General features: G+C 36.5%; 1 protein-coding gene across 2 annotated transcripts in view; it reads right to left on the minus strand.

Moving 5' to 3' along the window:
* Window positions 1-14,107, minus strand: part of ARHGDIB (Rho GDP dissociation inhibitor beta) — a 29,653-nt gene extending 15,546 nt beyond the window's left edge. The window contains exons 1-3 of one of the 2 annotated variants that reach the window (XM_001363951.4): window positions 14,028-14,107; window positions 12,337-12,396; window positions 4,868-4,955 (exon numbers count right to left, since the gene is read on the minus strand). In XM_001363951.4, coding sequence (XP_001363988.2) covers window positions 4,868-4,876 — 9 coding nt within the window. In that variant the 5' untranslated portion in view covers window positions 4,877-4,955; window positions 12,337-12,396; window positions 14,028-14,107. The remainder of the gene's footprint in view (window positions 1-4,867; window positions 4,956-12,336; window positions 12,397-14,027) is intronic. The other variant, XM_007503607.2, reaches the window with a different exon arrangement.
* Window positions 14,108-14,777: the final 670 nt, after the last annotated feature.

Here is a 14,777-nt window from a genome sequence, read left to right on the forward strand (position 1 = left end):
GTTTCATAATTCAGAAAACAGCTCATTGCTGTGCACAGGTCTGTTTCCTGTACAGGAAGGAAGTATGTGGCTTGTTCCTGTGGCAACTCTTTCCTTGGCTTGAGTACCACTCAGAGCTTTTGCAACTTAATAGAAAAAGCTACCTTAAACAATAAAATCACAGAAAATTAAATATAACTAGCCATAAAGGAGATACCAACGAACAAAACAATCTGGTCCAAGATAGATGTAAAAGGCAAATTCTATCAAATATGAAAAGATCACCTAAAAATCTCTGCTTCATAAATTATTCACAAAATTGGGAAAGCATCATACAAAATTCATTTCTAGACAAATATATTTTTAATAGTGAATCCGTGGAACCAAAAAGAACTATGGACCAATATTGCTAATTGATATATTGATGAGTATTGATGCAAAAATGTCAAATAATTTCCTACCTAAGAAAGTTGTTATCATAACCAAACTGGATTTATGTTAAGGATGCAAGTTTGTTTCAATAATACAAAATTAGTCACATAAAAAACAAAACTAGGATTATATTAAATCTAAAATAGACTCAAAACACATTTATTCATGTCTCAGACCCTATATGGAAGAGTTATTTTATTGATAAATTATATACACATACATTTATATGTGTGTAGCAAAATCTAGCACTATTTGCAACATTAGAAGATTTTATAATAAATTCAAGATTAAAACAAGGATGCTCCTTTTCTTCACTATTATTTAATATAACTCCAAATATTCTATCAATAGTAATGACAAGAGAATGAAATTAAAGGAATAAACACTAGCAAAAAAGCAGATAATTGTTATTATTTGCAGAAAACTTCGAAAACACAAGAAAACAAGGAAAGAGACTGATTGAGACCATAGCTTCTTTTAAGTAACAGTATACAAAACAAATCCTCAAAATCGACATTATTATTTGAATATAGGAATCACAAAATCTTAGAGAAAATAATAAAGCAGAAATCCCACTTAAAACAAATACAAACTATTTGGTTATTACTTACCAAAGCACATTCAAAACCTATAAACATAATTATAAAACACAAATAAATAATAAAAACAAATAGTTGCTCATGGTTCAGCCACTCCAATAGGATAAAAATGATGTTACCAAATTAATTTACAAATTTGGTGCTATCCCAATTAAGTTATCAAAAAATGCCTTAAAAGCTAAATAAAATAATGACAAACTTTATTTGGAGTTATAAAAGGTCTGGAATTGTAATCAAATAAAAAAGGAGGAAATGAAGGAGGAACAGAACTTTGGGATCTTAAAATACATCTTAAAGCAGTAATCATCCAAATTATTGGTACTAGTTCAAAACTAGAAAACTAGATCAATGCAACAGAACCACAAACAATCTAAATTAACCCAATGTTTACACAAACCATTTGATGAAAAATTCCCTATCTATTTAATAAGAATTACTGAAAAAACAAAAAAGTAGTTTAGCAGCAAGTAGGTTTAGACTAATGCTTAGGTCTAAATATACCAGAATTAGCTCAAAAGGATTTTGCAATCTAAATATAAAAGGTCATTAAAAAATAGAAGGGAATTAGATCCTGTATCCATAGCTTTTTCTAGGGAGATAATTCTTTGTTTTAAAATAATTTTTATTGCCATCTTTTGTCTTTACATTGCCTAAATTTCACCTTTACATACCTCCTGCCATAAAGTCATCCCATATAACAGATGTTTTTAAAGAAAAAAAAAGAGGAGAAAAAAATCATAAAAATGTATTATTAGTACATCAAAAAAATTCTGGAAATATATGCAGTATTCTACACCTATGAACCCCCACTTCCACAAAAGTGTAGTGTCTTCTCAAATCTTCTTTTTGTAAATAAGTCATTTAACATTAATTCAGTGGCTACTATATGCCAGGTACTATATTAAGCACTAGAAACACAAAAAGAAGCAAAAGTCCCTGACCTTAAGGAGCTTAAAATCAAAATGTAAATATGTAAATATATACAACCAAGCTAGATACAGGCTAAATAAGAAATAATTAACAAAGGGGAAACATTAGACTTAAGAAGCATTGGGAAGGGCTTCCTGTGAAAGACAGGATTTTAGTTGGGACTTAAATAAACCAGGGAAGTCAGTAGGCAGAGTTGAAGAGGGAGAGCACTCTAGACACTGGGGAATAGCTAGAAAAAAATGCGTGGAGCAGAGAAATGGAATGTTTTGTTCCTGGAACAGCAAGGAAGTCAGGGTCCCTGGACTTAAAAACAAGGAGGTCAGAGTCCCTAAATTTAAGAGTGCATGGGTGGTGAGCTAGGTGGCTCAGTAGATAGAGATCCTCAGTCACTTTCTGGTTGTATGACCTTGGGAACCACTACTTAATATCAATTTAAGACAAAAGGTAAGGGTTTTAAAAAGGTATATGATTGTATGGGGAACTAGGGCAGAGTTAGGTATAAGATTAGAAAGAAAGGAGGCCAGCTTATGAAGACCTTTGAATGCCAAACTGAGCATTTTTGTATTTGATCCTGGAGGCAATGGGGAGTCACTGGAGTTTCCTGAAATGGTAGGTTGGAGGGTGGAAGCCATGGTGGGATTGAGAGTCACATGCTTGCATCTGTATTTTTGTGGCTGAATGGAGGATGGATTAAACTAAGGGGATATTTGAGCCAGGTAGAGGGACCAGCAGAGTACTGAAATAATTCAGCCATGAGCTTTTTACATGGATAAAGTCAATATATTTTGAACACAAATGGAAACTGTTTGGGGGAAAACATCTTTGCATCAAATATTTCTAAAGTCCGATGTGTAAGATGTATATGGAATTAATAAAAACATATGACAAAAGATCATTCCACAATGAATAAATGATAAAAAATGAATAATTCTCAGAAGACTTTCAAACTATGAAGAGCCCAATAAAGGAATGTTACAAATTAATAATAATAAGGAATATGCAAATAAAAATGCCAAGATTTTACCTCATACCTAGAAAATGGATAAAACTAATAAAAATGGGAAGAGTAAATTTTGGAGGGGGGCAGGAAGACAGGCACACTAATACATTATCATTAAAGTTATGTATTAGTCTAACAATTTTAGAAGTCAATTTAGAATTAATGCTAAAAGTGATTAAAATATTCCTCTTTGAGACATTCTATTGCTAAGCAGTGATCTCCAAGGAAATAAAAAACTAAAAAAAAATTATCCTTTAAACCAAAATATTCATAGCAACAATTTTTTTTTTGTAAAAGCAAAGAATTAGAAACAAAGTAGATGCCCAATGGTAAGAGAATGGCTAAACACATTATAGTAAATAAATGTAATAGTATATTTTTGTGGCTTAAGATGCTACTAAAAAGAAGTCAGAAACATAGGAAAACTTAGAAGAAATTGTTTTAATTATTCAGTTGTTTTCCAGTCATGTTCAACTCTTCATGACCCCTTGTTGGAGTTTTCTTGGCAAAGATAATAAGTATTTGCCATTTTTTCTAACTCAGGAAACTGAGGCAAACGAGACTGTGTCTTGCTGAGGGTCATACAGCTAGTGAGTGTCTGAGGCTGGATTTGAACACATGAAGATGAGTCTTCCTGACCTCTATCCACTCTGTCACTTAGCTGCCTCATATAAATACGGAGTGAAATAAACAGATCCAGGAAAGTAGCATATAAAATGATTGGAGAGTAAAGCTAGGTGGCTCAGTGGATTGAGCCAGGCTCAGAGATGGGAGGTTCTGGGTTTGAATGTGACCTCAGACACTTCCTAGCTGTGTAACCCTGGACAAGTCATTTAACCCCCATTTCCTAGCCTTTGCCACTCTTCTGCCTTAGAACCAATTCACATGATTGATTCTAAGAAGAAGGTAAAAGTTTGTAAAATAAATAAAGTAAAATGGCTATTAATATAAATAGAATGAACAACAAAAAATTAAAACTGAATGTTATATAATTATAATGACCAAGCTTAATCCTGGTGAAGAGTTGAGAAAATCCATTTTTCTTTGCTAATGGCCAACCGAGGCAAGCATGGGTATGGAATACTGCATATACTGTCAGTTGCATTTATTATGTTGTTTAGTTTTGGTGAACTGCCTTTGTTTCATTTCCTTAAAAGCTTATTTTTAATAAGGGAAAGCTCACCAGGGGTGTGGTAGAAAGCCCACAATGAGTTTTTTCCTTAAAAAACTTGTTTCATTTTTATTTAAGTGACATTTCTGGGTGTGTTACAGTACTCTAGAATAACGGCTTTGCGAGAAAGTTCTTAAAAGGGACGATCCAAAGGAGCTGCTGGGGTCCCCTTCCAATTGCTAGAGAGCCAAGATAGGGGGCTACAGGTGATTTCATGTGTCCTTCATCTCTAAGTGTCTAAATGACTATTCGTTTTGACCAAATAGTGCAATAAGCTTAATGTTTATCATTAAATGGATATGAAGGTCAGAGGTTTATTTGGAGGAGAAATGTGTGATGTAGACATGTGTCAGAGAATGTACATCACAGAAAATTAGCTTCTTCTTATTAGAAAAGAAAAAAAAAAGATAGTAAGCTTCATGGACCAGGCAGGGAGCTTGGTGTGGTAGAAAGCCAAAACTGAATTGGGATCAGAAGAAAAGAAAGAGGAAACAGTTTGGTGATTTTAGTTATGTAGGGAACAACTCCCTCTGTCAAAGCAACTTTAAACACTTTATCTATAGTTTACAATCCCTGAGAATGCTCTACTGCACTGAGAGGTTATATATTACCCATCCAGAGTCACAGCTCCTATGTCAGAGATGCCAGGTCTCTATCCGCATGAGAATGCTTTTCAGGACACCTGGGTCCAAGTCCTGCATGAGTTATTTACTATATGTTATCATAAGAAATACACTTGACCTGTGTGGTTCTCACCTTCCTCATCTGCAGACCAGATGCTGTCTAAGGTTCCCTTCTAGTTTAAGATTTTGATTCTGTGAAATCTTCTGATGTCTACACAGAACTAAGTGGGGACAGGAGAAAAATCAATATAGTAATTAAGAAGTTAAGGAAAGCTCAGGACTTACCAGTGTACAAAGTGTGCAAGGCAATATGCTTATATGGCTTAATAGTTAAGTCACAGTTAAAGGGAGGACAAATCCTGCAAATCCTCCCTCCTCTTACCAAATCCCTTTAGACTCTGACAGCTGGATCCAAGGCTGAGTTTTTACAGTCCAATGAGTCACATTTGGGAAGTGAAAGGAACTATTCTACTTTACAAGCCTTTGATAAAACAGTAACTCAGATTACCAGCTTGGGGCCAAGGAACTTGTTCATCTCTACAACATTTTCAGATATTAAAGATATGAGGAGTTCTTAGAGGAGGAAAAGAAAGCATGACAGAAACTGACATGGGGGGAAAAGGCCTATTTGTAATGTGAACAATGCATTCATTGTAAAGTACCTGGTTTCCCATCTCTTTCATTCGGGGTTGTTCTTTTCATTGAATTGACAATTAGAAGACCTGAGTTCAAGTCCTGATTTTGTCACTTCCCACCTATGTGACTTTATACAAATCACTGGAATTTTCTGGACCTGTTTTCTTAATTACATATACATATGAAAATTTCAAAGAAAAATGAGATAACTTGAAGAAAGCAGAGTTGAAAGGACAATATGCTCAAATACTATAACAATATAAATATTATCAACAGAGAGAACAATAAAACTGTGGCCAAAATTTAGTAGTCAAAACAGAAGTATACTGTCAAAATTAAAGAGTACATATCTCCTTTCTGTTAATTTGTAAATTGTTTTTTCATGGAATGTTTTTTGCAAGGGGATTTATATATTTACATATATATTTATATGCCTATTAGGAAATGCCTGCTATGTGAAAAAATGTTTTTTTAAAGAAAAGATTACAGAAAACAGATAGCCCCAAAAGAAAAGAAATAACTGATAGCCCTATAGGTTATAAGTAGTCAAGACTTAGAGAACTACTAATTTATATTTTTTAAAAAACCACACCAAAACAATGACAAATAAAATGAGAGGATTGATTTAGTCAGTGTCCAGAGTTCCTTTTTTGGCTCTACTTATTTTTCTCAGAATTCTATTGTATCATCTCTAAGTCTAAATATTTAGAAATTAAGTTATTTTTTTGTGAAACAAATACCCATATATTCATGGTTCAGTATATATAGATGCTTATATGTCACTATAGGAGTTCCTTTTGAATATAATCTCAACTTCTACCCAAAACCTCAGCCAGAACTATGCTCTACATTTCATATTAAACACATACATGTTCAATGCATATATACATTATGTATACATGTGTACATAAATGAGCACATCTGTGTGTATATATTATGTTTGTTTACACACATACATACATACATGGATCAGGGCTAAATCAATGATTTCCTTCCCAGTAAAGAACATCTATTAATGAAGACCTGCACATTTTTCCAATCTTCGAAAGATGTCTAGAGTGCTGAGAGGATAATTTGCCTGCAGTCCCACAGTGTGTTAGCATGTGTCACAAGTGAGAGTTGGACTCAAGTGCTCCTAGTTCTAAGGTCAGCTCTCTAAGCCATGCAATTTAAATATATTCATATACACAATCTATGGGTTTGTATAAGGATATAAATATATTGCATACACTCATTTATATCATTCTTGAATTAATTTATTGGGTTATATTCATTAAGAATACTACTGTATACAAGGCATTGTGCTAGGCTCTGTTGAGGATATAAGAGAAATAGCAATACTCTTTAACTTTACAATTTCTCTTTACAAAGTACTTTGATGCATATTACCTCACATCAACCTCACAACAACCTAATGATGAAAATAGTAGAAGTCTTATTATCAGTATTTTACAGATAAACACGAAAGTTCTTGGAGGTCAAGTGATTTGTCAAATGTCCTATAATTCATCAAGTCAAGTCTGAGATTAGGACCCATATCTCGACTCCAACTTTGGTCTTTTCTTTCGTATACCCCGCTACCTCTCAACATATTCTTTGCTTTTATTGAACATACATAGTCTCACAAAGCTTTCTCTCTTCACAAATTCTGGAGTCAAGCTGAAGTGAGGGAAGTTCCCTCATACTCAGAATTATATCATGTTCTAATTGCTCTATTTCCTGCCTCACCTTCCTCTAGCCCTCTGTGACCAATTTCAAACAAATGATTGTGAAAATAAAAGAGGAAGAAGAGAATGTAGTATCAGAAGCATATAATTTTATTCATTTTTTTAAAACCTTACCTTCCATCTTGGAATCAATACTGGGTATTGGTTCCAAGGCAGAAGAGTGGTAAGGGCTAGGGAACAGGGGTCAAGTGACTTCCCCAGAGTCACACAGCTGGGAAGTGTCTGAGGCCAGATTTGAACCTAGGACCTCCCATCTCTAGGCCTGGCTCTCAATCCACTGAGCTACCCAGATGCTCCCAGCATATAATTTTAAAACTTCATCTTTTCTTCATTTTATCCCATCCAACTCACCTACTCTTCCATGCATAGCAATTTTCTAAAGTATTGAGAGAATTACACGAATGCCTCCCAATCTAGAAAAGTCAGGCACCAAAGTTCTCCTTATCTTTAGTGAAGGAATGTATTTTTAAAACTGTCTCCATTTTTTTCTGCTCTTGGTTCTCATAAACACAACTTTGTTCACAACACTTTCCTAATTAAAAAAAAAATCTTTACCCAAGAAAACACTGCTAAACATTGAGAGAGTGCTGAGATTCTGACTTGTACCACTCAGGTTAGACACAGAGACCAAATAAACGTAAGCTTAGCTGTGCACAAGTTTGGTTTAGCATAGACTATTATGTAAATAAACACATCCTGTTTAAGTTTATTACTTGGTTCCTTGAAAAAAAAATGTTATTAAGAAAAACAATGCCAGAGAACAGCTTCTCTTTTCCAATAGGGTTAGTTGTAAATATGGTAATAATGGCTTTATTGCAATATAATCTTGGTTAGGCAATGTAGGATATTTCCATACTTTTGCTGTGCAAATTCAGGAAGTCAGAAGAGAAAAACTGAAGTTCTGGGTCCTACCAAGCTGAAGGCTTCATTGCATTGACCAGGGTGACTATGGGATTTACATGAAACCTTACAAGTTCCTTTTGAATTTGGCGACTTGATTAAAATAACTTTAATATACCTGAAATCAAATAGACTGAGAGAAAGAATTCGTTACCCTGGCCATTTTGGTAAAGGCTTATATCATATGGTTAATTCAGTGTAAGATGACCACTGTTTTAGTCTATTCCCTCACTTTCCCACTGTTTCATTTATTTTGTTGTTGTAATTGTATTGGTGGTGGTGGTGGTATAGGCACGGCCTCAATAAATGTTGGGGGTTGACTGAATGGGAATTACATCTTTATTCCCACAAGATCTACATTGTACTCTCTGGATGGGTCAGTGTTTCCTCCACAAAAATAAAGCTTATTTCTTTGAGGAGTATAAAGGGACAAGAAGTTCTGAGACTTTTGAGAATTGTTTATACTCTGAACAAATCTTAAAAGTAGGGGTATAACTATTACATTTCTTTTTTTTTTTAAACTCCTTCACAAACAGTTTAATTTTAGATTCCATTTGCTGTTCTCTTTCTCCCATTGGAGTCAAAGGTCAGCTGTGGATGCTGAGAAATGTCAGCAGAGAGGACAAAGCAATAGCCAAGGGAGGAAATCCTGATGAGCAGTATTGTAATTTGTGGAGGCCAAACTGAATCCCAGAAGCTAAGCTTGCTAGAGTGTATTGAATGATACCGAATGTTTTTGACAGAGAAGCTGTTAGGGAGAGGGAGGAGTGTTGCTGGGCAGAAGAACTAATTTCCTCTTGAGTACAAGTTGAGAATGCGGATGTGTGGGAGGTAAACTGCAGGATGTATGTCTAAGTAAATGTGCTCATTTTACTCTCTTGCCAGTTCTATTCTTCCCAGCCCTAAAGACACCGAAGACTACCAAAGACAGGATCATTTTAGGCTCAGCTCTGGGGATACAGCTCTAGGCCAGGACATGGCAGAAATTCTCGTAATAGTATTATTCTTATTTTGCTCGTGGCACAGTATTATTGGTGGTGAAGAATGTTTAAAGTGGCTAACCGAGCAAGGTCCCCAAGGTGGTGGGGCCTCCAGTTGCATTACCAAGGTTTGGGGATCCTTCATCCCCATTCCCCTTCCTTTCTCCAACCCCCTTCCAGTCCTTTCTCCTGACTTTCTCAGGACTTTCAGGTTGAGAAGGCTTTGCTCCTCCAAAGGCTATGGCAGCCTTCCTAAATTCAAGCAGAGGAGAGCAGATAGTTAACTCCAGCTGGGAACAAAAGCCATGGAATGTGTACATTTCAGAGCATGGTAAACAATTTTCTGGCACACCTCAGGAGGTTTGGCAAGACACGAGTTTGGATCAACTGCTCTAATGGCTTATCCCTGGTAGACCGTTGAGGCTCCAGGCAAGACTTCTTATCATTGGGGTCTGTGAACTTGTTTTAAAAAATATTCTAATAGTTCTATTTCAATATAATTGGTTTCCTTTACAATCTTATGTATTTTATTTTGCAAACTTAAAAATATTATTCTGAGAAGGTCAGGCTTCAGCAGACTGCCATATGGTTTGCCCAACTGCCAAAAGGGGTCTATGACCCCCAAATGGCTGAGAATCCCTGCAAGTCTAGAACCTGTTGAGTTCTTCTGCTCCTAAGTAGGCCTGAGGAGTGGGGCTTGCTTTCAGTATTCTTAAATCACCTTAAATTATTTCTTGAATAGTATTCCTACATTGATTCTCAAATCCAGTTATAATCTGGTTTCAGGGTTATGCTAGACAAGGGAGTCTCCCCAACTGCTCCCTCTCCCCTCCCTATAAAGAGGGTTGACACCTAAGGGTCAGAGCTAAGCCAGAATCATCAAATTCAGGTGTGAGGGGCAGGATACTTTGTCAGAAAATAAAATCTTTTGACTTTATAATGTAACTTTGGTAGAGTTCTAGTCTCACCACCTCTTGATGGTACCAAGTGTCTTTTGCTGACTAATGCTTTTTTAATCAGCATATTATATGTAAGGGGCAAGAAGAATCATAGGAAAGAGAAATCATGTATCAAAGAGCTGCCTAGATCAACACCAGCTAAACAGTAATAATAATAATATCAACAATGTATTCTTTAAAAAGTAGATAGAATATACATTAAGTATAAACATGTGAAAAGAACACAATATATTTTTAATGATTATGTGGGTTTAGAAAAGAAGACCCTTCAGGGGCAGCTGGGTAGCTCAGTGGATTGAGAGTCAAGCCTAGAGATGTGAGGTCCTAGGTTCAAGTCTGGCCTCAGACACTTCCCAGCTGTGACCCTGGGCAAGTCACTTAATCCCCATTGCCTAGCTCTTACTACTCTTCTGCCTTGGAACCAATGCACAGTATTGATTCCAAGATGGAAGGTAAGGGTTTAAAAAAAGAAAATCCTTCAAGTGAGTAAAATGTTTAACCTCACTGATTTCTGGATGTAGAGCTCAAAGATGACAGGAGTTTCTGAAGCACTGAGAAATGTAGTTCATTGTGACAGCAGTGAGGACTTAGCATCAATAGAACAGCTGCCCAAGTCATGGGACTGAAAAACACTTGCCCAATGACTACTTCAGAAAATGCCTTCCCAGGTAATAATTTCCCTTACTTCATTTTTGGTCCTGCCTTTCTCTATCTTAGCCACTTTCTCTCTGCTGGCTTCACTGTTCAAGGCGGCTTGCTTCTTGAAGAATCCTGCAAGACACTTCTCCTTTTACAGAGTTCCTTTCCTAGGCAGCTTAATGGTAAATAACTCCTTCAAACCAGGGTCCACTTTCCTAGCAATAAATCTCTGCCAGCTAAAGCCAAGTACCAGCATTGGAGCAGCCTGCTGGATTCCAGGCAATTTTACTTCTGACCTTGCTTCTGTGAATAAGACACATCCATCGAACATCAAGAATGGGGATTAGACTCCTTAAAGTCTATACCCATCGAAGAGTTCATATTTTGCAATATGTTTGTTTCTATGATGTACATGTATGTATAGCAGGAATTCTATGGCAAAATTGGCAAAATCATTGAATAAAATATATAAAAATAAATAACTCTTTTCCCTGCTGATTTCTTCCCAGCACATAACCATATTCTCTTCTTTGAAAAAACAGAATAACTCACAATGTCTCTTAAACCCTCTTCACTGTGAGCAATTTGAACCAAAGGAAATAGAGTATGAGATAAGGCTACCTCACTCTACTCTACTGTTACCTGGGGGGAGGGGGGTTCTCAGGAAAAATTATGCCCATCACAAGAAGTTGCCAGTGCAACACCCAGCCTTAACCAAATCTAGAGATTCATTACAGGCTAGATTAGGATATAAAAAGGGAGTGTATGGAAAAGATGGAGGGTTGAGGAAGCGGTTCTATAAGCCCTTAAAAGTTCATAAAGTAATAGACAATGCTAGTGACAGGAATGGCTGGCATCCTCAGAACAGTAAGGGGTCATTATTATTCCTTTCTTAAAAATGAGAAAATTAAGACTCAGAGGATGATTGACTTACCTAAGGCCACACCAATAGTTTTAGAAGACTGAGATTTAATAGATTGTTTGTGTGTGTTTTCTTGTTTATTTTCATATTCGATCTGTTTGCAATTGCTTCCTTTTGTAAAGTAATAAAATCATGGCAAGAATAGGGGTTAGTGTCTGTGCTCAGCTCACTATAGGATTTCATTTTATGATGTTCTCTTTAGAAATACTAGGCAGGCACGCTTGATTAATAAATAGCAATGTTTCCTACCAGCACTTTCTCCTTGTATTGTTAAACTCCATTGTACTCTGTGGAGGTTGTAGTTTATAAAGATTCCAGATAAGTCACCAAAAAATCCATTTATGAGAATAATTTAAATTTGGTGCACAACATTGAGTCTTTTTTCTCTACTCTTAAAGTCTGCTTAAAAACAGGAAACCACATTTCTCCACCCCAACCCGCCATCCACTGAGACCTTCCATAGCAGATTTGACTTACAGTTTTCCAACCACTCCTCAATTTGGCCTGATGCCTGCTTTTATCTCAGTTGGGGACCCTTCCCTGGATCCACACACATATACACAGATAGCCTCCACCTTTGACCATCATTTAGGAATCTGGGCTGTTGGTGGCAGGTGTCTGCCCCCTTCCTTCTCTCTTCAGGGCTATCTCCTTTTGACTCCCCTTTCTACTACAGCAAAGCCATCCTTGCTGTTCCCCCAACACTCCTTTCCATAGGTCAGTAAATAAGGTATCCTGACCCTCTCCCAGGAAAAATAAAGGGCCACTTAGATCCAGAGATTCCTCACTTTCTCCCCCACCCTTGGGCTTTCCGATCTCCCTGTGGTATTTGAACTTACGTGCAGCCGTTCTTTTCTCCCTCTGGGGTGCCTCTGCCTCTCAGCTCTTGCTTCTCAGTTCTGGCAGTTATAAAAAGGAAGGAAGTTGATTAGAAGAAAAAAAAGTTTTAAACCTACTTGAAGAGGAAACCCCGAGCTGCCTCAAATCCTGTTGCTTTGCAGTGAGCTCTATATCAGGGTCTATCTTTTGATAAACAGACTGAACAAGAGCCTTTTAAATAAATCCTGCATTTGATAAAATGATTGTTCATGTGGAAATGTGCATTTGTGTGACAATTATTGTGTGAACAGATGAATGTATATGTTTATATTTAGATATGTAGAAGAGTCTATGCATGTAGGTTTATAGAGTCTGTGAGTTTTTCTAGTACTCTACTTTTGTCAATAACTCATTCTATAATCTTGACTCCCACCTGGTTTATAATCCACAAGATGGAAACAACAAAGTCTAACTTGGAAAGAGATCTCTGACACATAAGTGTTGTAAATAAATGTTGGCTATGAAAATGTCAGTGATAATCACACATGTCTATAAATCTCAATCTTTTAGTTTGCTCTGGTGCCAACAAGTGTCAGAATTACCAGTAACTGGGATATAATCACCATGCAATTTTCTGTGAAATAGAAAGTTAAATATTTTTAATTGGATGAATGTCATATTATTTATGCTCCTGAAGGCACAATTAATTCTTCTTCTACCCAGACAGCAAAATAGCCTTCCTAAGGCACAGATCTGACCATTTCATTTCCCTAGAATCAATAGGAAATCCCCCTCAACAGTCTAAGTTTCAGATACCTTTGTGGTCTAATTTCTCTTTACTCTCCTTTACTCTCTGTTACTCTAGCGAACCAGGATTACCAACTGTTATGTTCCTGGAACTTGAAATTTCATCTCTCACCTCTGTCTACTTGCACATGTCATTTTGTCTTATATATCCAGAATGTACTCCTCTTCATCTCCTCCTTTTACAATCCTCATCTTCCTCAGCTCTAGGGCTGGTTTCTCTCCCTTACTCTCCCCTCCACACCCTTCTATGAAAATGTTCCCTATTCTTTTTCAAATACATATAGATCCATTTGTCTGGGTCTCATCTTTATCACACCCCACCTCACCTATCCCGTACATAATTTTTGCTATCCCTGTAGCTCCATTCTCAAGTAGAATTGAAGTGATAGGAGGAAAGGGTACAGTATTGTTTTTGTCTTTGAATCCCATGGGTCCTTGAACATAGTAGGGCTTTAATAAATATTTATTATATTGAACTTCTCTGAAACAAATTAAAAATACACTAATTCAGTCTACTAATTTAGAATTTCTGATTCTTCAACTTAGATACTAATAAGAATACAGTAGAAAGAACACTATATTTGGAGTTCAAGGGTCTGGTAAAGATAATTTTAGTGTTGTAACTTAAATCTAAATTTAATTGGTCGCCAGGGAAAATCCCAAATAATAAAATACCCAAGTCAGCTGGAAATTTTATGGTGATTTAATTGATAGTGGAGGAGATTAAGGATAAGGAAGAAGAAAAAGGAGTAGCATTTTCTCCCGCCTGGCTAGTACTGGGCAGGAAGATCAGAAAATCTAGAAAGTAAGGTTTTGGAGTGTGAAGGAAGAAGGAATCAGCCTGAACTCCAAAAAGGGATCAACTGAGATGCCCTAACCTGAATCAGCTCAAGGGCAAACTCACCGCCAAACCTAGAAAAATAACTGCCACCATTCCAAGATGTCGGAACGCCTAGTACGCTGCCAGGCAGAGTTGCCTCTCCAGGGAAAGAGGGTGAAGAGAGCCAGTGATGTGCCTTATATAGACAGTTTTATGTCACTTTCCTGCATCTCATCTGTACCAATGATAGCTTAGCTTGACTTAGGACAGCCCAGGGGTCTGTCCACTTTTTCCATACATGTCTGTTGAAGGCCATTTCCTCAGATAAATAATTCTTTGAGTATGGTGCAGGAATCCTGAGCTTGTTAAACTGAGTAAGGTGGAGAAATGTAGAGTTCCCAAGACTTGATTCTGTTAAACCAAGTATCTTCATTGTTATTGATCAGGAAATAGCTAAATCAGATCTTCTAAAGTATGGTCTGATTAGGGTGGAGTAGTTTTCAAAATTCAGACAGCTCTGCTGTTTACTACCTGTGTGAATTTAGGTGAGTTATTAACTTCCATGGGCTAGATAATCTTCAGATCCCTTTCAGTTCTAACTCTAATGATTATTAATTCATATCATGTGTGAAGAACACATTCACTAAGCACACTAACATAGTGACCTAAGAACCATGCTTAAATTGGAAGTAAGGATTCAATCATATTTATTGTGTGCAAAGTGAACAGATGTTAATTACCAGTGTACAGATCCTATTGAAACATAGAGTATATCAAAGCATATCAGAGCAGAAAGAAATCTTGAGGTCATCTGGTACAACTTGTACCTGAACA

Source organism: Monodelphis domestica, chromosome 5 (genome assembly GCF_027887165.1).
Source record: "Monodelphis domestica isolate mMonDom1 chromosome 5, mMonDom1.pri, whole genome shotgun sequence".
Lineage (NCBI taxonomy): Eukaryota > Metazoa > Chordata > Mammalia > Didelphimorphia > Didelphidae > Monodelphis > Monodelphis domestica.